This window comes from Dipteris shenzhenensis, chromosome 29, assembly GCF_047967505.1.
Source record: "Dipteris shenzhenensis isolate YYH24624 ecotype China chromosome 29, Dip_SZ_1.0, whole genome shotgun sequence".
Classification (NCBI taxonomy): domain Eukaryota; kingdom Viridiplantae; phylum Streptophyta; class Polypodiopsida; order Gleicheniales; family Dipteridaceae; genus Dipteris; species Dipteris shenzhenensis.
Window position 1 is genome coordinate 43,052,221 of NC_141624.1, and position 23,772 is coordinate 43,075,992.

At 39.3% G+C, this 23,772-nt stretch overlaps 1 protein-coding gene across 1 annotated transcript; it reads left to right on the forward strand.

Moving 5' to 3' along the window:
• Nucleotides 1-17,175: 17,175 nt before the first annotated feature.
• LOC147882889 (uncharacterized) lies at nucleotides 17,176-18,249 on the forward strand. The gene has a single exon (XM_087400528.1). The coding sequence runs from the start codon at nucleotides 17,176-17,178 to the stop codon at nucleotides 18,247-18,249; it is 1,074 nt and encodes a 357-aa protein (XP_087256654.1).
• Nucleotides 18,250-23,772: the final 5,523 nt, after the last annotated feature.

The window sequence follows — 23,772 nt, forward strand, 5'->3', positions numbered from 1 at the left end:
TGATGTTTGTGCTCATGTATGGCTTGTTTTGGGATTTGCTCTGAGGGGATTCTCTACCCTTTGGCTCATTCCAATATGTAATGTGGAAGCAAACCCTTCAGTAAGGGAAATCGTTGCCTTTTCCTATTGCTTAAGTCGCTCATGGACTATTTTGGTACCCAATCGTAAAACGGCCATAACTTTTTGCTCCCTACTCCGTTTTGGTCAAAACCTATATCAAAATCTTCATCTATTTGAGCTCTATCTATTTATGTCTTTACTTCAATGTTCTGATTTGCTGAGAAAATGTTATAGTGTGCAGAACAGAGTAGACTTGGATTTGGGACAGTTTTGGAGTCTGTTACTAAAATCGTCCTAACTTTTCATCTCTTGTTCCATTTTTCATGAACTATATGTAAAATTCTTGTCTTTTCAAACCTTTGGGATAAACAACATCTTATGGAGCAATCTATTGCAATTTGCATGTTGAATCTTCATTGCTATCAATTCTAGGTTCTTCCCATTTAGCCCTTGACCAGAGACACGATGCATTTCTCTCTCTTAAGGATGAGTTGTAGCATTCAGTGCCTCTTCCACCTACTCATCAGGCACATGTAGACATTGATAGTGACAAGGAGGAGGCGGAAGCTATTGATGTCACTAGTGATGAGGAAATTATGTGTAATGATCATATTGGAGAACAACCTGTTAATCATGAGGGGGTTTGACATGATACCAAGATGTCTGCCCATGATGAGCGTGCATGTTTGAACATGTTGGGAGACTTGGTGGACATGGAATTGCAGTCACGTGTCCCCACATGCAGAGGGGATATATGCTCATTTGTGACCACGTTTGTAGGGATGTGGCCATAGCAGAGATAGGTGCTACCTCCAGGAACTAAATCTTTTATTAATTCAACATATGGATTTGTATTGCAACCATTTCTCTATACTTGAAGTACTTCTTTCTATTTTACTCCTTGTTTTATATTTATGCATGCTTCGAAGAGTTGAGAAGCAACCACCCCTCAAAGATGTCCAAGTTCAATATAGACAATTACATATTTGGCTAGTGTAGTATGGATCTTTAGACTTGAACCTCCGACTATTGAAGTTTTTCTCTTTTGGTGCTGAAAATATTATGCCAAAGTACAAGCATCCATACACAACCAAAAAAGAATATTTTGTGCTCTTATATATGCATATGTTGTTATGGTCATATATATAAGCACGTGCTTATAAAGTTATGGTTATGCTTACACTATCGACTTAATAATTTTAAATTATTGTGCTTATGTTGAATGTGTTTTAACACTTGTTGTTATGTAATATTTGTATGGCTTACGTGCTAATGATTCCTATGTTCATCATCATGTGTAAATAAAAAATTTATACAATCATGTTCTTGAATAACCATGCTTATGGTTATGCATCCACTTATAAGAATGTTTAAATGCTTACGTGTAATGTTTAAATGGTTACAGTTGTGTTCGAACGTTTGTATGTATAAATTTGTGCAAATTTTATATAAGTTTGTATGTAGACATATCTTCTTCACACATAATTATGTAAACACATGTTAGTATACAAACATATAAACACATGTAATACTAATGTACATAAACACCTAAACACAAGTACATAAGTTATTAAACACATGCATATGAGCATAAGTTTGTTTGTAAGAGAGTATGAGCAAAAGTATATAAGTTCATATTTAGAGTTATCTATTTCATACAAAAGTATGTAAACCCTTACATACACAAGTATGAACATGTTGTGGATTTAAAAAATTATGTATACAAATATAAGAGGTGTGTAGACATTTCCACTTAGTACATGAACATGTTGTGGATTTAAAAAATTATGTATACAAATATAAGAGGTGTGTAGACATTTCCACTTAGTACATAAACCTCTTAGATTCGAGGTAGAAGAAGCATTGCCTCGACTGGCTGTAGATAGAGTTGTAGAAACTCTTTTTCTCTCACACAAGAAGACTTGTAGGGATTCTTTATGAATCAAAGTCTCACCAAATCTTTGAGGCATGAACAGAAATCTCTTCTTCCTCTTAGCAAAAAATATCTCAAAGAATGCTCTCAAATTTGAATGAACACTCAAGTCACAATGAATCTCTCATGAAATGGATGGATGGAAAATTTCTCTCTCAAGGGATGGAAATTTGTTTTCAATCTAAAACTAAAACTAAACTAGGAGAAAAAACATGAGCTCCTAAGGCATGCCTACAACTAATCTAGGAATAAGAGCAATCCTAGTGAACTACTAATGAGCTAAACTAGGAGAGCTAAACCTAAGCTCTGATACCATGACAAAACATCTGTGCCTCAGGATCTATGGAGCACTCTAAGGTGGATGGAACCTATGTGGAAACATGATGAAGAGAGTGCTCATAACATGTACCTCAAGTAAATTAGGTTCCAAGATAGAATAGCTTGGACTCATAAAGAGAATCTTGAGATAGTGCAAAGTGCTTGATTGATATTACTTCAAATGAACCTCCTTTTATAGGTGAGGGTACTTACATCCATTTGCTTGCTCACATGTGGGATATCTCCTCCATGCCATGTGGCAGCTTGCCCTTTACTCATACCTTTGCTCATGTGCTCATGGCACCACAACTCTCAACAGTAAGCACATGAGCATGATAGCATGAGCACATAGTCATAAGAGCATATAAGCATATAAGAATAGAGGGTATAAGCATATAAGCTTAAGAGCATATAAGCATGAGAGAATGTAAGCACATGAGCATGAAAGCATATAAGAATTGAGGATATAAGCATATAAGCATAAGAGAATATAAGCATGAGAGCATGTAAGCACATGAGCATGAGAGCATATAAGCATAGAGGATAAAATCTTGTAAGTGTAAAAGCATAAGAGCATGAGAGCATGAGCACATGAGCATAAGAGCTTAAGAGCACTAGAGCATGACATGTGCACATGAGCATGATAGCATGATAACATTAACATAAGTGCATATAAGCATATAAGCATAGAGGATAAAAAACCAAGGTGAAATTTTCACTAGGCGTGTGAAAGGCTCACCCTTAGATTATGACAAACTTTAAATCCCCTCTCGGGTTATCCTTCTATCACAACATTCATTTAAGGCCCTTGCAAGAATTCCCATGATAAGAGAACCCAAAACAAACTGAATGGCTTTGTCTTTGGCATGCCAAACACTACCCTTTAGTGGAATTTGTAGGGCACGAAAAATTGGCACAGGTGATGGCATCCTTGGTGACTGGTGTCGTAGGTCGGGAGCCTTGGTTGCCCATTTGTCGACTGCATCAGTGCTAGAAAAGAACCTTTTTTGGAACTAATAAAGAAACCTTCTACTCTTATATTCAACCTGGAATTTTTAAATCTTGGCCCATCCTCAAATTCTTCAATATGTTTAAACCAGTAATTTCAAGCTTAGTTCAAAATTTGGCCCTTATATTAAAGACTATACATTTTACATCCCATATCTAGTACTTTCATTATAAAGCAAATAATCATTGTATTAGCATTTAAGCTTTAATAATACATTTTAAAATATGCTCCAATTCACTCGATGAACTTGCAAATTTTAAAACACCCATGTCATCTTGCATGTTATAAAAAATAAGATTATGGTACTATAAGATGCTATATACCTGGGATAATCACATAACTTTTGTGTTACAACAATTGCATGTGGACCTCAAAGATTTTTATGTATTCTTTCCATTATTCCTAAAGAGAAGATCCAACTTTTCAAGGTAAATCATATGAAGCTATAGCAAAAATATTAAAAGACTTGCCATCATCATACTTACCTAGCTTGAATAGTACAAGATGATCCTCACCATCCATGAGCCATACTATGTAGCTATAAATGTTGCATAACAACACAAGTTTTAATCTACAAAATTGTTATAACTTCAACACTAAATATTTTTACAAATTATAATGCAATACATACATAATTCAATTCTTACAAACAATCTAAATGATGTTGGCCTCAAACTTTTTTTCGCAAGTGTTAATCATGAAATTTGGGATGTACCATTATCCATCTTAAAGAGAGAGAGAGAGAGAGAGAGAGAGAGAGAGAGAGAGAGAGAGAGAGAGAGAGAGAGATCCACTCATTAATAAAACAACAAGCATGCAAAAAAATCATGAAAAACAAAAAAATCCAAGCAATTGCACATTCATTATTCCATCCTCTAAGGTCCCAACGTAAAACATGCTCATACATAAGGATGAAAAGAAGAAGAAGAAGAAAAAAAATGTTGTACATAATAAGATGGACTTATGGTACAAAATGTAGTACACAATTCTACACATGGACACATATTTACATACTCTCATACAATATACTCAAGCTTATACACCCACAACTTTACTCATTCACAAATAATTTTACTAACATTCTTGATTAAACATTATCTTTTAGGGTAGGGTCTTAGCTCTCCTATAGGCAGATATTCTTTGGTCTAACATTGTGACTATAGGCCTCTAGTATTGGTTTGACAAGGTGACTATATCCCTATTTATCTAGTCCTTTTTTCAATTAATTCATCTTTATATCCTAGTAAGAATTATTTGGGAGGTTTAAAGGAGAAATAATTGACTAGTGAATTCTCGAAGCTACAAATTGAGGAAGGATTGTATGCTTAATAATACTGTACAATGTAAGAGATTTATTAAGAGCTAACTATTTTTTGCATTTGAGGGTTTGAGCTTATGACCACCATATAATCTAGGAGCTTGATTATCCAAATTATCTTAGCCACACTAATCGATAGAAAAATATGGAAGATATGTATTATCCTTAAAGAAAGGTGGACATTATTTTGTGCTTGCAAATGTTGGCCAACCTTATTAGTGGTGTTGTCTTGACCCTCTTTGGTAACTCACACGTAAGCCTCCCTTGTGTGTAAGTTTGAGTAGCATTCACTTTCACCCCCGTAACCTAACCCCCATAGCTTTTCCACTACCACTTGGTCGCTTTTCCACTACCCACCACCCACTGTTTTCTTTCATTAGCCGTTACTGCATGCACCAACTTGATCTTAATTGGCATGCCTTTATGGGTTGCCTTTCTCTGAGTTGATATCATCTTTTCTTTGTCTCTTTATTCACAGCTCCTCCTTCTAACTTGCTTTCCTTGTTTCCTCATGTGAGCTCTCTTCTGGCTCACTTACTCTTCTTTGACAATCTTCTCGTTGTGTTTCTTCTTCGAGGCCACCCATTGTTGGATCTTAGTCGTGGCTTTTAGTCTATCGCATTCACCTTGCTTCTACGGTGCCACTCAGCTTGTAGGCTCTTAGCCCTACTGTCTGCTCTCTTCTCTAAACTCTCTTCCCTGTGCAACCTTCTCCTTTCCTATCTTTGATTAAGTTTCATTTAGCTTTTGTGAGCCTTTCATGTTCTCATGTGTAGCATGTTCTTGATTCATGCTTGCTCGTTTACCATCTTAGTTGCTATTGGGCCCATTTGCGGATCTTATATATTTGACTTACTTGTTTTGACCACCTTTCCAGCAACACTGCAACTCCTTTTGAGTAGGTAGTTGGTTGTTAGCCCTGTGTAGGACTACATTCATGGTTGTCCCCTCTTTGTCTTGGCTCACTCACTTTGTTGCCTTCACGACCCTTTGGTTGAACATTATGTGCACTATGGCTCCTCCCTTGCTTTTGTTATTTCACTCCTCTCTACCAACCAGTTTGCTCTGACTTTAGTTAGTCATTTTCTCTCGTTTTTAGGGTCAAGTTGTCTTTTATACTATTATATGGTTATATACTTTAAGTTTATATATACATATATACTATGGTTATATATACCATAGATAGCTATATTTGTACAGTTATCACTATCGCCAATGTCTTTATGTTTAGCCAAACTCAAAACACTCATATATATTTCGATTAATAGGACCTAGTAAGGCATTGTGCCACTTTTTTCCTTTGAAAACATTTATCTTGGATAATCATAATCATTATGTTGTGCCCCTAAAAGGTTTCTTATGTTTGTTTCCATTTGATGGAAAACTTCAAACTTACTAGCTAAATTGTCCATCATTAAATTTCATTTAGCCTTGAGTGGCTGTGTGTTTAATAAAATAACAAGCATGTGAGGGATGCTTGGATACCTGTCACCCACACAATAGTCATGATTTTCTAACATTGATTGTTGCTTGGTTGGCTAGTAAGTATAGTTCCTCACTCCTCAAATAATTATTGTTGAAGACATGGCTACTCGGGCTTCTATTGTAATCGTATTCTTTTTATATCAATATCAATTTAAATTTATTCTTAATTTCCTTAAGTGAGCTGCTATTGTAGACTTATTCTTTTTTGTGTCAATATTGATTATAAATTTCCTTAAGAATCAAGCTCTTTTAAATTCTTTCAAATGAATTATTGTTTTGGCAATTCTATTCTGAAATGATTGTATGATTCATAAAATGATGGGATATTCAAATCTAAACACAAACACACACACAGAATTCATTTTGCATGCTCATTATGATCTTCATAAACCTACACACGCATACGAAAACAAGTTAGTAACAATATTGAAATATATAAGTATATCTAAGTAGACACATGTAATTAGATTGATAAGATTATTAGAAAATAGTTTGCCCCTTGTGAGCCTAGGTCGTGAAGATCTTTATTATCATTTAGCCTACATAAAGATAGACATATAATTAAATATAAGCATTGAGTTGTCAAAATGATTAAGAAAAATATTTCACATATATTAATAGAAAGATACATGTGAAAACATAAAAATAAATAGTTGAAGTTACCTTGTAGTGTCTCCATAGATCTGTTGTCTTGTTTTTGCTACATTATTCCACATTCGTATTGCATTGGAGAATTCAAAAATTTTTCAAGCTTGGCACTGCAATTGATATATAAGCATCCACATGTTTTGTGTTTAAGCAATTTCTCAATCTAGATTTTATTATGTTTTAAGCACTAAATCCTCTCTCACATGATGCTGTGCTACAACATTGCAATAGGGAAATTCCAGCCAATCTCAATAACATGGGATACTTAACACACATTGTTGCATTTCTTCCAATGGCAACCCATGTATCTAGCAAGCTCCATGCCTTCCATTCATGAAAAGCTTGTAATTTAAAGCATTGATACTCTCGCTTAGCTTGGATAATGTCAATCAATTCCTCAAAAACCTCACCATTAGTTGCTCTCTTCTTCTAACCATAAAATGATGCTAGCTTTTGGATTTCCAAATTGGCATAATCTCTAAATCCCAACAAAGGTGAAAAGCTAGAAGGTGCCAAAGCCTTAAAGCAACATAAAATATCATTATCAAAAAATCTTTCTTTCAAGTTTTGAATAATAGAGAAAGCAAAATTTTTCTGAAATGCAATGGCACTCTTGTCCATCAATCTCCCTATCCAATTTAATGGACCTATGCATATTACCCTGAATGGATGAATGAAGGGCATAGAGTTGACCATCCATCGATCCAAAATCAAGAATGATAGGAAAACCCATGCGATCATCAATTGAAGCATTCATATCCTTCACACTTGTGAATAAATTCTTTTTCTATTGCTTCTATTTCCACTTGAACACAACTCACTACAAATGAAACATCGACATAATTGTATTGAAAAGTTTTGCTTAGAAATGTAAGTCTGGCTAAGATATCCACCATAAAATGAAGATAATAGATGAATTCAAACTGGGAAATCTTTTCAAACAAAGTTGCATTCTTAGCACTTGTAAATGCTAGTAATGGCTCTAGTAGTTCACAAAACTTGTGGACCACTTGGTGCCTACTTAGCCATCAAACTTTGTGAGTGCAACTCATATGAAGTATGGTGCAACCAAACTCTAAAATTTCCAACACAGATGTTTTTAACACTAGTTTGGTAGCATAACAGGACATAAAAGTGTCCTTTTGAGGTTTTGGCAAGAAAATCACAACTAGTTGTCGATGTGTTTTTTGGTGATTTCCTTTCTTGAGCTTAAGGTAGACTCATAGGAATGTTATCTAAAAATGTAAGGAGCACAAAAAGCTATTACATGTGATTACAAAATGCTCACAAATGTATGGTAACATGGTCGTTCACTGAAACAGTACTTAGATTTGAAACTTTATCTAGTATGCCTAAAAATAGAATTGATATCAAGGAGCTAGCAATTTTTTACAAAGTGTTTATAAGTATATCAAACACCTAAGAGTGATAGAACTTTGTTTAAAAATCATTTTGGTAAGATTAATTTATCAATTAACTAGAGTGGTCAGCCTAGCAAGTTGCACTATAAGTCACATTTCATAAATAAACATCTTTTTATACTATAGATAATAGCCACAAAGCATCATATCTAGTCTTTAACAATATTATATCATAAGGTAAAGTCACCACATCACAATAAAGGCTAAAACTAAAAGAGATTAAGTGCTCCTAGTATCAACTACCAAAACATGTTTCGCATTAAATCTCACTTTTATAGTTTTGAATTATCATGTATATAAGTGTTCTGCATATAACTTTTTCCAATTGGTATCACTCATTCATGATTAGAGGTAATCTATAAGTATAATTTTAAGCTTATTAAGGTTCTTATGATATCCTTTAACCCTTCTATCTTGAATTTAGCATGAATTACAGCATAAGGAACAATCAATATACGATCTGAATTTGGTGTTCTACATGACATTAGGTCCCCTAAAAACTCACGCAAAATAATGCATTTATTGAACTCATGCACTCATCAATATGTTGTGTCCTGCTTGATCGTTTCACTGCATCTACAACACATAAACTTGCTCTGTATGCAGTGCAATGTATCAATGTCATATATGGATTATGCTTTTTCAATAAAGTCACTAATCCTTTATGTTTTCCAATCAGCATAGTAGCACCATCAAATCCAAAGCAAATCATTTGAATATTAAGGTCATATTTCTATAGTAGTCGCTCAAATGCACTATAAAGTGCAAAGGCTATACCATTATCAATTTCCAATAGACCTAAAAACGACTATGACAAGTACAAAATCCTCTAAGAAGGACGCATACACAATGAGATGTTGTGTCATTGTGATATCTGTGGATTCATCCATCATAATGCTAAAAAAAGATCATGAGGTCTTTTTAGCATATACTGAAATTTTTGGTTGATGTAATTGTAGCACCTTATTTTGAGGTTGCTACTCATATAATATAATCAATCAAAGATTTCACCCCAAAAAAAAAAGTGTGTGTGTAAGCACAAAAGACGAAAAAGGACTCATAATATGCCACCTCAACTCATTCGTGCCTCTACAATGACCATGCTATGCATGTGACCTTCCCACTTTTGCAACTCGAGAGAAGAAGGGAAGAGAAAGGAAGGCGGCCGGGGGGGAGGGGCGGGGGGGGGCTTGGGTTGGTTTGTGTGGTAAATTTGCTTAGAGAAAAGGGGGATAAGGGTTTACTATATGCCACCAAGCAACTCGTACATTTGTTATATCCTTTTAACATGGTCTATAAGCATAGACTCACCAATGTAATGCACAAACATGGCACATGATTTATCATTATGATACATCTCAATAGGTAAAAAAGGGCATTTAGCAAATAGAAGTAACTTTAAGACTGATAATTATTTATGGAAAGGACTCAGATCTTCCTTTGCAACATGGTAGGCTACTGCAAAAAGATTAATGGTTGCAAGATCTTCTTTATCTTTGTTCTTACTCAAACATTGAGTAATTGCAACCTTCTCCTTCCCATATGAATACATTGCCAATCTATGAGATTTGGACTTTGCATGATCAGAGAGGGCACTACTTTGAATGTTGCAAGATCCTAGCTTTCCAAAATTTCTCTTGCTATCTTTGACTTGCTTGCAGAATTTGCAAACATTCGGCCTAGGTCTCTATCAAAGTAAGCCCAATCAAAGATCTTGGTCTACCCCTCATTCTAGTTCTTCCTAGCTTCTCTCCTATGGCTAGCCTCATCTGGTCCAAGGCTCTCATCTATCTCTGCCTTCTCTAAATTTTCTACCTCGATTATTTCATTTTCAATAAGAGTTGATACGTTTTTATTTGTCTTTCTCTATTATTAGATTTTGATCATGAATTTTTTTTAGTAAATCCCCGCATACTGAATAGCGTCGATTGCACAAAACCTAACATGGCGGTATTCCTTCATAAAGAGATAACAAAGTATTAAAAAAAAATACTTAATGCTCCTCGCTTCGATAAATCAATAAAGTTAAAAACTTTAACAAATTATTAAAAAATGCCTAAATCATTTTGAAATGTAATCACCTTTGGTTAGTTAAACTGCTTATTATTCTCATGGCCAATTTATCTAAGGCTATGTATCATGGCTATCTTGAATCTACTCTAAAGCAACTCAAAAGAGACTGGTCAATGTTTATATCAAGCTCAAACCTAAACTCCTTGAAACAAAGACATTATGAATTGCAAAACAAGGAGGATTACCAAAACTGAGTGGAGAAAAGCGAGCTTCCCCAAATAAGCGAGCAAGATTAAATAGGTTTCGACCAAGCGAGCCCCTCATCCAATATCTTATTCCTCTCAATATCATTGGAGCAGTTGATGTGATCATAAGCAAATCAAACATATTCCAACAATGAAGGCATGCCTGAAACTCACACTTCTCTTTCATCCTCATACTATCCATTTTCTCCATATATCAAAATTGTATGCATCAATATATACATATATGCATCAACATACACACACACACACACACACACACACACACACACACACACACATACATAATACATACATCAAAAGTAGGACCCCATTGGTTGCCTATTTCATGCATTTTGTTGTCTCATGAGCATAAGAACAAGCACTTGTGTTCCTTACCTTTCTTTGCAATGGGGGTCTTGATTTTGGGAGGGGTATGCTAAAAATTGATTAACAACATTGTTTGATGCATATAGTTTTAGTACACATACATACATACATACATGCATGCATGCATGCATGCACACATACATACATACATACATACATACATACATACATACATACATACATATATATATATATATATATATATATATATATATATTTATACACACACACACACACACACACACACACACACACACACACACACACACATACATATTTGATGCATATAGTTTTATTGATGGGGAAGATAGGCCCCACTCCAATTTTCATGGAGCGACCCAACTAGACAAATAGAGCAAGTCCAAGGGGTCTCTAGGGGCACTGCTCGGCAAATGGAGATGCCCACTCTACAATTTTAGCACCAATTTTGGGATGTAAACTGCATAGTTAGGTTAAAAAAAAGTTGTCGATTCTTGCATTAAATGTAGGGTGGTGAATATATCCTATTCCATCATGGGGCCTAGAGAAGATGGAGGGAAAAAATTGAACCTCCGAAAAGACTTCTTATACCAGTCTATGGGGGCCGGCTCTTACTAGTGTTGAGAGTGGACAAGACAGCTACCGCTGGTGTGATTTGGGAATCTCCAAGTCTCAAGTTTCGGGGTCCATGTGGCATCGATTTAGATCATGCTAACAGTAACTCTAGGAGGGTGCAAAGGCAGGCAACATTCTTCATTATAGTTGACTCAAATGCAAGGCAATGAAAATGCCAGGAGAGTGGCCAGGTAGCAATGATTTCGGGAAGGGAGATGATGATACTTTGTTGTGTTATGTAGGATATTAATTTACATTAAATGTGGGACATGTTAGATATAACTTCGTAAAATCCTAAATCATGAACTTAATACATTAAATATTCAAGCCTAAATAATAGTTGTGAATTTAATACATTAAATATTCAAGCCTAAAGAAACATTAATCAAGACCTAATGCACCGTACCAAACTTTGGCCACAACCTCGTTCCATAGACTTGCTAACATAAGGCCAAAATTTTCATTCTTAAGAATATGTGGAAAGACCTTATGTTTGGCCACAATATATGGCAAAAAAATTTCATTCTAAAGAAGGTATCCTTTTGAAGATATTGGAACACATGAGAGAAATAATATTGAAGATACACGAATTTTTAGACATAGTATTAAAGACAGATGAACATATAATGGATGAAATCCTATTGATGATACATGAATTTTCAATAGAACTGTCATTCAAAAGATTTGATGGATTGAATGTAGCTTTAATACATTATCCCTTTTACAAGGGTGTTTGAGTTTGAAGCTTGAAACATAAGAATGAATCTGTATTGAAGCCTAGTGGTTTGTTAAGGATATGTGAAACTTATAGTAAAAGTATTGACAATGGAAGGGATTATATCGAAGATCCCATTAAGGACATGTGAACATATAGTAGAAGAATTCTACGTAAAAATGAGTGGATCAAACTTAATGGCTCAAAAGCAAAAAAGGGTGATGTTGCAACCTAGGGGCTACTCTACGGCACTATGGGAGGAACCTTTGTAGTTACTATCAAAGGTAGTGCAACTTTTTATCAAGGAAAGAGACACAAACCACTCCACATGACCTAGATCTGTATGACCTAGGTTGCACCGACTTGTTTCCTTCATGGATAAAAAGTGACCCTTAGGTGATGCTATAGCACTCCCTTTTATGGTCCATTATTATAGCACAATTGGGGCCTTTTGACCTAATGCTAGCTACCCATCAAATATTTATTGTAGATGTTAGGGGTAATTACCAAACTACTAGTAGTGGTAGATTTGTCACTACCATTAGTAATTTTATTGGAGTATTCCTTAATGGTAGTTCTCCTACTACTACATACAATCTTACCAATAGTAGTCCTAATCCCAATGATAGTACATATAATATTATTACAACCATCCAACTTACATCATCAATTAGATCTATGAATGAATATATATAGGTCTATCTAGATCTATACCTATTCGATATAGTAAATCACCTCATCCAATGCATTTGCATTTATTTTTGGTGCTTTGATGTGCTTTGAAAGTAAGGACAATGTGATTTCATTATCGTTTGCATTCTTGTCCAACATGAGGAGCTGGAATGTATAAGAGTTGGGAGGCACATTGTAATTTGTGTGCAGATTTGAGCCATTGAATATTCTATTGATTTTGATTGTTTTCATTCTTATTAAATCCTTAATTTGGTTATTTCACACCAAACATTGCCATATCAATTTAGATTGTTTTTGTTCTAGTAATGTCCTATGGATTCTGATCGTTTTTGTTCTTATTAAATCCTTGCAGTAGTTCACTGTGAACTGTAGCCACAGCACAGTCCAAGGCTGATTATACAAGATAAATGGTAGCTCACATTTAATATATTTTTGAGAGTCAGAGCGATAGTGGCTATAGACTACAAAATCATCGCTTTGAATAAATTTGGCAAGATTCTTGTGATAGAAGGAATAATTGCTATTGCACTAACAATGAAAGAAAACTATCGAAAGGCTAACACAAGGCTTGAAATTATGCTTGTGCTACTAGGCTTGATAGTCATAGGCTAGTAGTAGTACTAGTGTATTTACTAAGTAGTGTGCGTGCCTCTTCTCATTAAAATTCATAGTCTTCAAAAAGATATAATACATAAGTCAAAATCTTCTAATTAGTTTTATCATCCTAATGTTGAAACTAACTTAAATTCATAGTCTTCAAAAAGGTATAATACATAAATCAAAATCTTCCAATTAGTTTTATTGTTCTCATGTTGAAACTGACTTTCTCTTCCTCCATCTCCTATGAGCCTCAAAACTTCAATCCATTAATCTCTCAAATAGTAAGAATGGTCTTGTATTAAGAGGTGATGATATCTAAAGTGTTCTACAAATAGTAAGAATGGTCTTGTATGATGATATCTCAAGTGATTTACAAAACTATTAGGTACCTCGTAGTGGTTGAAGGGAAGGGGTGATGATATCTTAAGTGTTCTACAAATAATAAGAATGGTTCAAGTGTTCTACAACACTATTAGGTAACTCTTAATGGTTGAAGGAAAGGGGTGATGATATCTCAAGTGTTCTACAAATAGTAAGAATGGTTTTGTATTAAGAGGTAATGATATCTCAAGTGTTCCACAAATAGTAATAATGGTTTTGTATTAGGAGGTAATGATATCTCAAGTGTTCTACAAAACTATTAGGTACCTCTTAGTGATTGAAGGGAAGGGGTGGGAAGTACGGGCAAAATCTCTAGGAACTACACGATGGTTGCAAGAACAATTTTGAATGTCATAAATGACACTTGGGTTTTTCAACATATGGGTGAACTATTTTTAAACATTCACTTCTTTCATGGTTGATAACACTTTTAATAAGAAGAACCATTTTGAATGTCATAAGTGTTGATGCAATCCCATGCTATGAAGTCTGCATATGGGTGAAGTGATGTTTATGTTACTAAGTTTAACATATCAAGCAATGCATTGGTTTTAATTATTGAAGTAGTTGTGATAATAAGACCCATTTCAAATGCGAAAGAATTGTTATATCAGTAATGGAATCCTATGCTTTGGAGTGGAAATTTGGTTTCTTTCAAACCCACATACTATTATTGCATAATGTGCGTATGGCTCCAATCGGAATTTAAGGTAGACTATAATTCGCAATGTTGATATAGTTACACATAGTAAGATAAGTTTTATTTTCGAGAATCTTCCCAAATAGTGGTTTCCACAAAGCTATGTTGAGTACCTCTACAAGGAAATTGTGGAAAAGCTCGCTCGCTTTTTTGGGCCCACTCGCTTTTCCTCACTTGCTTTATCGACTGTCTCGACTTGCAAAGTTCAAACGACTCTTCATTGTGTAAAGGCATCTATTCAAAATACCTAACAATGTGCCACTATGAGAAAGGGAAAAAATAAAATGAAGGCAAGCTCAACTCGCAAATTCCTTATAAGGTCATTTAAACTTTGGTGATATCAACGATAAGGTATAAAAGGTTGCAATCACAGTTTGTCTTAATTAAAAAGCTTCTACAATGCCAAACGATGCAATTGATAATTCAAGAAGTTGGAATCATGTTGAAGGACTGGGCGTGACATAGCGAAGTTTCTACCATTTCCAATGAAGGGATGGCCATTAGCAATTGATGCTCCATCCAAAAGACCATGATCATCTCAACGAATGAGGAAGACTTTGACACTACGTCCCAGTGTGTAAGACAATAGATTATTCCTTTTGACTTTGCAGATCACGAATCACACACCACATTTGGATTTGCTCACAATGAGCATAATAGAAGAGAAAAGGGGCATTTACACTATAGGAAATGGCACATTGGAGTACCAGGATCCGCAAAATTGTGGTACATAGCTAAGGACAGAGGGACTCCGGAAGTTCGCGGGTGTCAAGTTGAAGGTTACCGACCCAAATAGTATAGCAAGCTGCCAGCAAGGTAAGAGGTCCTGGTCCCTGGACTCTACATTGGATAGCGACCATCTAATTCCACTCGTAGAACTGGGGTTGGAGCGATGGAGTCTAGAATATGGTGACGTGGATAATCCGCCTCCCTTCTCCGTCATGTCCCTTGCTCTTACCAGGTGACTAGCAAGTTGTAGTAGCTCGTATTGCTAGGAAGAAGACTATCTACCGAATCTAAAGCAAGGAGGAGAGGCCAGCAGGTTGCAGCCCCAACAGTTTTAGCGATGAATGTACACGACATATGAATTACAATGCAAGAATTAGGACACTTGTGACTGGAGTCTCGACAATGATTATGGGAGCCTGGAGGTCGAATGGACTTTGGAGCATAGGCAATTGAAGGACAAGTCCCAAAACTCTTGACACTCGTCGACTCTCAAGTCGCGACTCACAATGAGAATTTTGAAATGCACATGAAAGTTGAACCTCAAAGTAAAAAAAACTTGGAGTGACGAGTCCCGAGTCCTTCAAACTTCGAAGTTTGTTTGAGCTAACGAGTTCACGATTGTCAATGCTTCTCGAATTTGGATTCTGCAAACTTTTAGGGTGGTGCCTAATGTGAGTATACCCATGCCAAGGCCCATAGCAATGAGACTAATATACCCAAGCCCACCACAAATGCTGGCTCCAAGTCCTATTAGGATGGGACTAGCGAGAACAATACCTATACGACCGACAACCTTCTATAATCCACCTCAAGGACCACCCAATTATGGTACCATGCCAGTTGCTCAAGCACCTCCACATATACCACAAATGGTACTGACAAATGAGGGTATTAGGATCCTAGTGCAAGCACTAGGAAGGGAGGCCATGCTACAAGTTGTTATGGGGAGAGATCCTAATGCTTCACGAAGCCATCCGATCACCATCTTCAAGATTAGCACTAAGCTCTTAGAAGAAGGAGATACGATATCCCATGTTGAAAGGTTCGAGAAGATTTGTGAGACCTTTGGGGACATTGGTGACTTAGATAAAGTGAACGCATTTGGGGTGAGACTAGGGAACTTAGGGCTTCCTTTGAAGATTGATGTGATAGGCTCACGTGACACGAATCACTACTGAAGTCTGAGTGCTCAGTGCTCACAAGCAAAGCTGATAGCAATTTGCAACTAGTAGGGATAGAGCATTGAGCAAAGATGTGATAGCATGAGTAGAGTTTGAGTCTTGAGAAAGGGGAAGGCGGCAAAACTTGACGTTGGATTTTGGAAAATGGAACTAGATGTTGGAAAAGAGACCTAAACTACAAAAGACTAGAACCATCGATCTAATGAGCAATCAAGGGTGATGATTGATCCATTTGATCTGGACCAATTTGTTTAAAATTATATCAATAATATATGAAAATACTTATATAACCTTTAGTTTTAAAGTCCTAAGGGAGCATTAACCGGTGTTCCAAAGATACCTTATTAATCTACCCTTGATTTTCAAGATATATATTGGAAATACCCTTAAAGTCAAGATTCCCATAAAATTTTATCCTTTTCAATAACCTTCTTCTCATCGGTTTTTTTTTTTCCATTTTTGTTGGTTCAAAATACACTGAAGGACGGTTTTTTTCCAACACTGGACCGCATCTCGGTGGTCAAAGGGGGGGGAGCAGCATACACGTGGCGATGTATTATTGGATGCGCGACTGCAGATGTGGCAGAGACTCACGGTGCTAGTGTGGACGCACGGGCTGTCGGTCATCTATGAGCCGACCCATGAATGGAAAGCAGCTACTTGGGAAACAAGTTTTCCTCTAGAGAAAGACTTTGACAGAATTGTGTGTGTGTGTGATAGTATCGTCCCTAGAAATTAGGTGGCAATGGCAACCGTGATCGATGGCAGCATCCTTGAAGGTGGCGGTCAAATCCTGCGAAATTGCACAGCATTTGCAACCATTCTCCACAAGTCCATCGTGTTCCTCAACATCCGTGGAAACCGATCCAAGCCCGGTTTGCAGCTCCAGCACCTCACAGGTCTCATCCTTGTCAAAGATATCTGCGATGCTCGAACGGACAACATCACAAAAGACTCCCAGACTGTCTCTTTTGCACCCGGCCTAATCAAAAGTGGCAGCTTCTCCGCAGATATCCAATCTGCCGGCTCCTGCTCGCTCCTGGTGCAAGTTTCACTCCCTATACTTCTTTTCGCTCCCGGTCAGAGCATCATGTGCCTTCGAGGCGGTACAAACGTATCCATGTCCCCTCCGATCGATTATCTCTCACATGTTCTATTTCCAACGCTCAAACGCTTCGGCGTGCATGATCTCCACATCGACGCTGTTAAACGGGGTTTCGTACCTAAAGGAGGTGGTGAAGTTCTCGTACACGTATCACCTCTGAAGCGACCACTCAAATCCATCACTTTGATGGAAAAAGGAAAGCTGAACAAGGTTGCTTGTTATCTCTACGGATATGCAAGGAAAGATTACGTCGAAGATTTGAAAAAAGTCACGAAGAAAGATCTCGAAGAACGAATGAAGAATCAAGCTCCCATCTGTTTCGACGAGGCTGGCATGACCTTGCTGGAAAGAAACAATGGATGTCTAGGCTTGATGCTAGTGGCTGAAACGTCCACCGGATGCCTTCTCGCTGGCTCTGCTTTGGCTGGGAAACAAACTACGCCGGAACGGTTGACACGAAATGCCGTGAATGACTTTATTCGGCAGCTAGAAAAGGAAGCTTGTGTAGATGAACACATGCAGGATCAATTGATTCTTTTCATGGCGTTAGCCGAGGGAGTTTCAGAGATCCTTTCCGGATCTCTAACGCTGCATACGAAAACCGCAATACATTTTGCAGAGAATATGACGGGAGCCAAATTTGACATAACGGAACGTGACGATCATTGTAATGTGATCAGGTGTACTGGCATCGGATGTATGCCAAAATCTTAGTAAACCGCCTTAATCTTTTTCCCTTTGGCTCGGGGGCAAGAAAAAAGGTTTGGAGTACATAACCTAAAAGGGTGTGAATCTCTTGGCGCTATGGCGTTCATGTTAATTTACACTACGAACTTTGACAAGCGGTTTTAATTACAGAATATTTTAAATGACATGTCAAGAAGATTACTTCTGATAGATGTCTTTCACCTTAAAAGTATATTTCATGTGCTCTAGTTGCCTGTAGAACTAATCTGAAAAAATGCAAGCCCTTATGCATCAAGTTGACACGGTTCAGTCTGGCCATACAGTATCAAGTTGGCATGGAAGGTACCTATTAGCATTAGCTGTCACGTCACTCACCACTTATCCCGCTTTCACTTTTTGCTCCATGGTTTTTTAAAGCCAAGAGATTTAGTTTTACTGTCTCTCTTTGTTTGAGGGCCATAGATCAGATGTTCTTTGAGGAAGCTTATGAACTCTCTCTCCTTGTCTGTGTCTGTACGCTCGTGCGAGTGTGTGTGCATGAATGTGTGTTCTTCTCTGTCATTGTTGACTGCAGAAATTGATTATTTGAGTTAGGATGAAATAACATGACTCCATCACCTGCACAAACTTAACAGCATGTCTGTTTCACGGTTCTCTTATTCACTCCAAGGGTGTTGAATTCCTTGTAAGGGATTTTAGTATTGATAACCAGTCGCTCCTTGGGGGTGAAGTTGATTATATTAATGTCCACTTGAGACCATTGAACAGCAAAAACATTTGTGTTAACGGCTGCATCTCTGATTCACAGCCTCTTGTTCTAGGTAATGGGCGTGGGGTCCAATCTATGCTGTCAATACAAAGGTTTGAAATTCATGCTTTTTCAAAACTGAGCGAGAGCCTTTTGCTTCTTCCTAATTTCTTTAGCAGAACATCAAATTGTCCTTAGTTTATCTAATTGATTGTCGGATCAAGCTGTTCTACAGTCGTCTCCGTTTTCTTCATTTGTTTGGTCATGTTACTGGGCAAGCAGAGAGAGCTTTGCCTGAGAGCGACAGAGGCAGCGGTCGCACTGCTTTTATTTGCCCCCTGTAGATAGTTGCTTGCTATAGGTAAACTCGACTTGCAGGGGAATGTTTACCCTGAGATCACAAGACATCAACAGAAAAGCATAACTCAAAGCATGTACTTACTGAACAGTAAAGAGTGCAACACAGATCTGGAGAGAACTCCGATGTACAGCCAAAATGGAATAGATATAATGGTATAAACTAACTGTAAAAACTGCCAACAACTGTACCAATGCCTACAGCAAACAGTGACTGAGGTAAGGTACCAAATGTCTCCGTTTGCTGCGCCCTCTGAAAAAGATTCCTCTTGTGCCATGTGCCACGCTTCAGTAGCTGCTCAAAGGTAGATTCACCGCAATGCTCCCTGCAACGTGCTCCTTATAGTCTCCTCTGGTGTGTAGGCCTGCACCTAGGTCTGTTGGAGATGACGGGGACTTAAGCTCCTGCAAAGAACCACCTCTTCTGCTGCTCTAGATGTGAGGCTTTTGGAGTGGCAAGTCCTCTTGCAACATCTACCGTCTTTCACCACAAAGTCCAAGGTTGTGGACCATTTTACAATGTCTCACATGCATATTGTTACACTTGGCTCCACAAACCTCACCTCAGGGATGTTGGGAGGAACCACTAAGAGAAGTTATCGACTACCACATTTGCCGTGCTATTATACTCATTGATTTTGATTGGTCTTCCTTGCCATCTTCTTGCAATCCTTTGGAAGGTGTCCAAGCTTGTCTCATGGAAGCGTTTTCTAAATTCCATTTTCTTGCCTTCACCTTCTAGTGAGTCCCTGTTGTCCTTGGGATCTTTTTTGTTTTGCTAATTTCTTTGCCAGACTTTACTCTTGGCCATGAAGGCCTGATTGTCAGCAACCTTATCATTGTACAGCTCCATTCTGAGCCACCTCTTGAAGAAACAAGTGGTTGTCACCAACCTTTTAAAGATTCTTGGAAGCTTACTGATCATTGGCATCACCAATTGGTTACTGTCGACTTTTTGACCAATTGCAGCCCGTTTATCTTTGAGAATCTTCACTCTCATGAGGAAGTCCTGTGCCGACTCTCCTTCTCCCATTGTCGGGGTGAACAATTGATTTTGGACCGTGATGATCCTTCCCATATTCTTTGTCGCATAGAGATCCTTCAAGATCTCCCTGTGAGAAGTGCAGCGGAAATGTACGGAAGAGAGAGAGAGAGAGAGAGAGAGAGAGAGAGAGAGCATGCCTCACACTCACAGCACACTGAGAAGGAGAGAAAAGCGCAAGAGAACTGCAAGTGATCTGTGGGGAAAACCCTGCTACAACTGGGAGAAAACCTCGGAACCAACAGGCTGCTCGAGAGGTCAGACAAACAGCTCAATAACGACAAGAATGGAAGCACAAGGGAGTGAATGAACTGCTCCACTACCCTGCTCCTTAAGTGCTGCTCTAGGCTGGCTCAGCTCCTCTGCCAGGCACCGCAATGAAGTGATGAATGCACATGTGGCGGGGGGGGGGGGGGGGGGGGGGGGGGGCTATATACAGCCCCCCAGCCTCCTAGTCGGCCAGCAAGGGGCAGGGCCGACCAGCTGCCTACATGGGCAGACCCACAGCCCTAGAGGGCCGACCCCTACAGCCTCCTATATAGGGCTGCACAAGGCCCTAATGCGTGGGCTTGCCAGCCGACATGCAGGGCTCTAGGGCCGGCTACCCCTAGCCCTCCATAGGGATCTTTACCAGCCTATATGAGGGGCTGTGCCCTCTTCCCTCCAGCCGACTCACATCAGGGAGCCGACTCCCTAGGCGCCTCCACACAGTCCTAGAAGGGGCTCAAGGACAGCCCTAAAAGGGAGCCTCTCCTCAGCATTGATCAGGCTGCCACTACCCTAGACTACCCTCACGAGGGGGCGGGCACACCCACAACACAGGCCCTCACTCTCTATGCTAGCCTCACTCACTGGGTGGGCACACCCACAAGCAAGGCCCTCTCTCTAGGTGGCATCAGCAGATGTTGACCTCTAACACCCCCTCTCAGCTCTTGGATGGAATAGAGATGCCAGGGAGCTGGGTGTGTCGCTGGAACAACTGGAGGAATCCATCGTGTGATGCTCCACCGCCGCTGAAGACTGCCACAGGTATTGTCGAAGAAGCCCCCTCGTGGCACGAATCGCCTCAGCACGATCACTGGAAACCTGGAACTGTTGTTCCCAGGCCACAGGTGCTAGGTTCACTCCTCTGGTCTGGTAATGATATATACCTTTGTAAGACTAGAATAAGTCCAATCATACAAATTTAGAATTTTTGTTGTAATAAATGACAATAAGATTAGCTGTTGGGGCTTCTGCACCCGCGTAAGATAAAACGATGTAGTTGAACAGCTGATCACCACTTGGACGAAAATTCAAAGAATTTGCATGTCCGCTAAGGTGATACACTAGGTTATCTGGTACAACAATCCAACTGCTCGTACTGGTACATGACTCCAAGAGAGGATCTTGGAATAATAATTCGACTGATACTACCACCGGTGCAAGGTCTGCTTCCCTGCATGGGCACCTGTATCACAGAGCTAAATAGCCCCCTGTGAAGCCCCCTCTCAAGTCCAAACTTGTACACTGTCGCCAGATCGATGAACTTCAGTGCTCCAATGGCAACGGGAATATAACAGCTCACAAGGATCAATCAACTGTGTCTGGGTTCCAGCATCGGCAATCTACCCATCCGGATCTCCAGCGGCATTAGACAATAGCTGCAGCAGAACACTAGGAGACTCCTTCTGGATCTGCCAGGTCATAATGTCCAAACAAAAACAAACTGGTAACATACTGCCACCTGAGTCTTCGGGAAGAACTCCTCGTGGCTTGAGGTCCTACCTAAAAGCCTGCCTTGATAAATGACACCCTGCTCGATGTACCTGATCGGCATGTCTTGCTGCCACAAACAAGCAAGCAATCCTCCATTTGGATCCGGAAGCCTGCTGGCAGCTCCTGCCAAGTGCAACTAAAAGGCTGGAGTAGTCGTGGTCGCAGCAGTAACACTATTGGCCAATTGGTTACTGGACCCCTCAACATTCCTTGACCTTTGGGGACACTGACGCTAATAATGGCCTTTTTGGCCAGAGCGGTTACATGTACAAGATGCCTTGAGAGCTTCTCAGCTGTCAATTGCTTTCTGCCTTTCGGATCAGCTGTCAAAGCCTTAGGCTGACTGTCATAGGTACGATCGATGAAGTGCTCCTCCTGGTCAAGCACCATGGGGACCAATTCCTCCCAGGTCAACTCATTCACCCTACCACTGGTGATCAAGGATGAATAGAAGGCCCCATACTGAGAGGATAACTAGGACATAAGAGTTATGGCAATGTCCTTTGATGAAATCAGCTTCCCCGCCTGGAGGATCTCCTGTTGAAGTTCTTGTAACTTGTTGATGTGGTCCCGCATCGATGAAGACTTCTTGGGATCCAACCACCTCATTTGGACCTCCAGTGAAACCCTCTTCATGGGAGAGGTTCGATTATATATGGACGCCAAATGCTCCCACATACTTTTGGCCACTGTCATGTGCTTCACGTGATTAATCACTTGAGGAGTACAGTTTAGAAATATAAATGATCTTACCCTAGCATTAACACGGTCCCAGAGCCGAGACAGGGTCTCGGCCTCCTGCTCCTCCAGGGTGCCAAGGTCTTTGGCAGGGGATCTGGTCGGGCAACACCTATCAGGATGAAATCTGCCTTATCATAGGACTGTAACAAAGACTCCATCATCACCCGCCAGATGATGTAATTGAGCCCATCCAACTGGCGGTCAACCAGGAACGTGGGCAACACTGGAATTCTAGTCTTGTTCTCTGCCATCTCGATCTACGTTGCCATGTCGGAGTGAAGAGGATGATGAACTGAAAGAGAGGGGTGGATGGGATAGAAGGGTTGAAGAAAGGAGAAGGCTGAAGAAGAGGATGAAGGGGCTGACAGCCCAATGTACGTTCACACCTTGCTTTCCGTCCCTCGGGACACCTCCTCTCTGATCTGTAAACACCCTTCAAAGTCACCCTTCGCTGGTCACCCGAACAGTCCACTTCTCGCACACGCGTCTCAAGCCAACCGTGGCTCTGATACCATGTGAGAAGTGCAGTGGAAATGAACGAGAGAGAGAGAGAGAGAGAGAGAGAGAGAGAGAGAGAGAGCACGCCTCACACACACACACACCACACTGAGAAGTAGAGGGAGGAGAGAGGCACAAGATAACTGCAGGTGATCTGTGGAGAAAACCCTGCTACAACTGGGGTAAAACCTCGGTACCAACAGGCTGCTAAAGAGCTCAGACAAACAGCTCAACAACCACAAGAACGGGAGCACAGGGGAGTGGATTAACTGCTCCACTACCCTGCTCCTCAAGTGCTACTCTGGGCTGGCTCTGCTTCTCTGCCAGGCACGCAATGAAGTGATGAGTGCACATGTGGGGGGGGCTATATATAGCCCCCTCGGCCAGCAAGGGGCAGGGCCAACCA

Excerpts from the sequence above, each read along its gene's own strand:
- LOC147882889 (XM_087400528.1), top strand. The coding sequence starts at position 17,176 with ATGGCAACCGTGATCGATGGCAGCATCCTTGAAGGTGGCGGTCAAATC.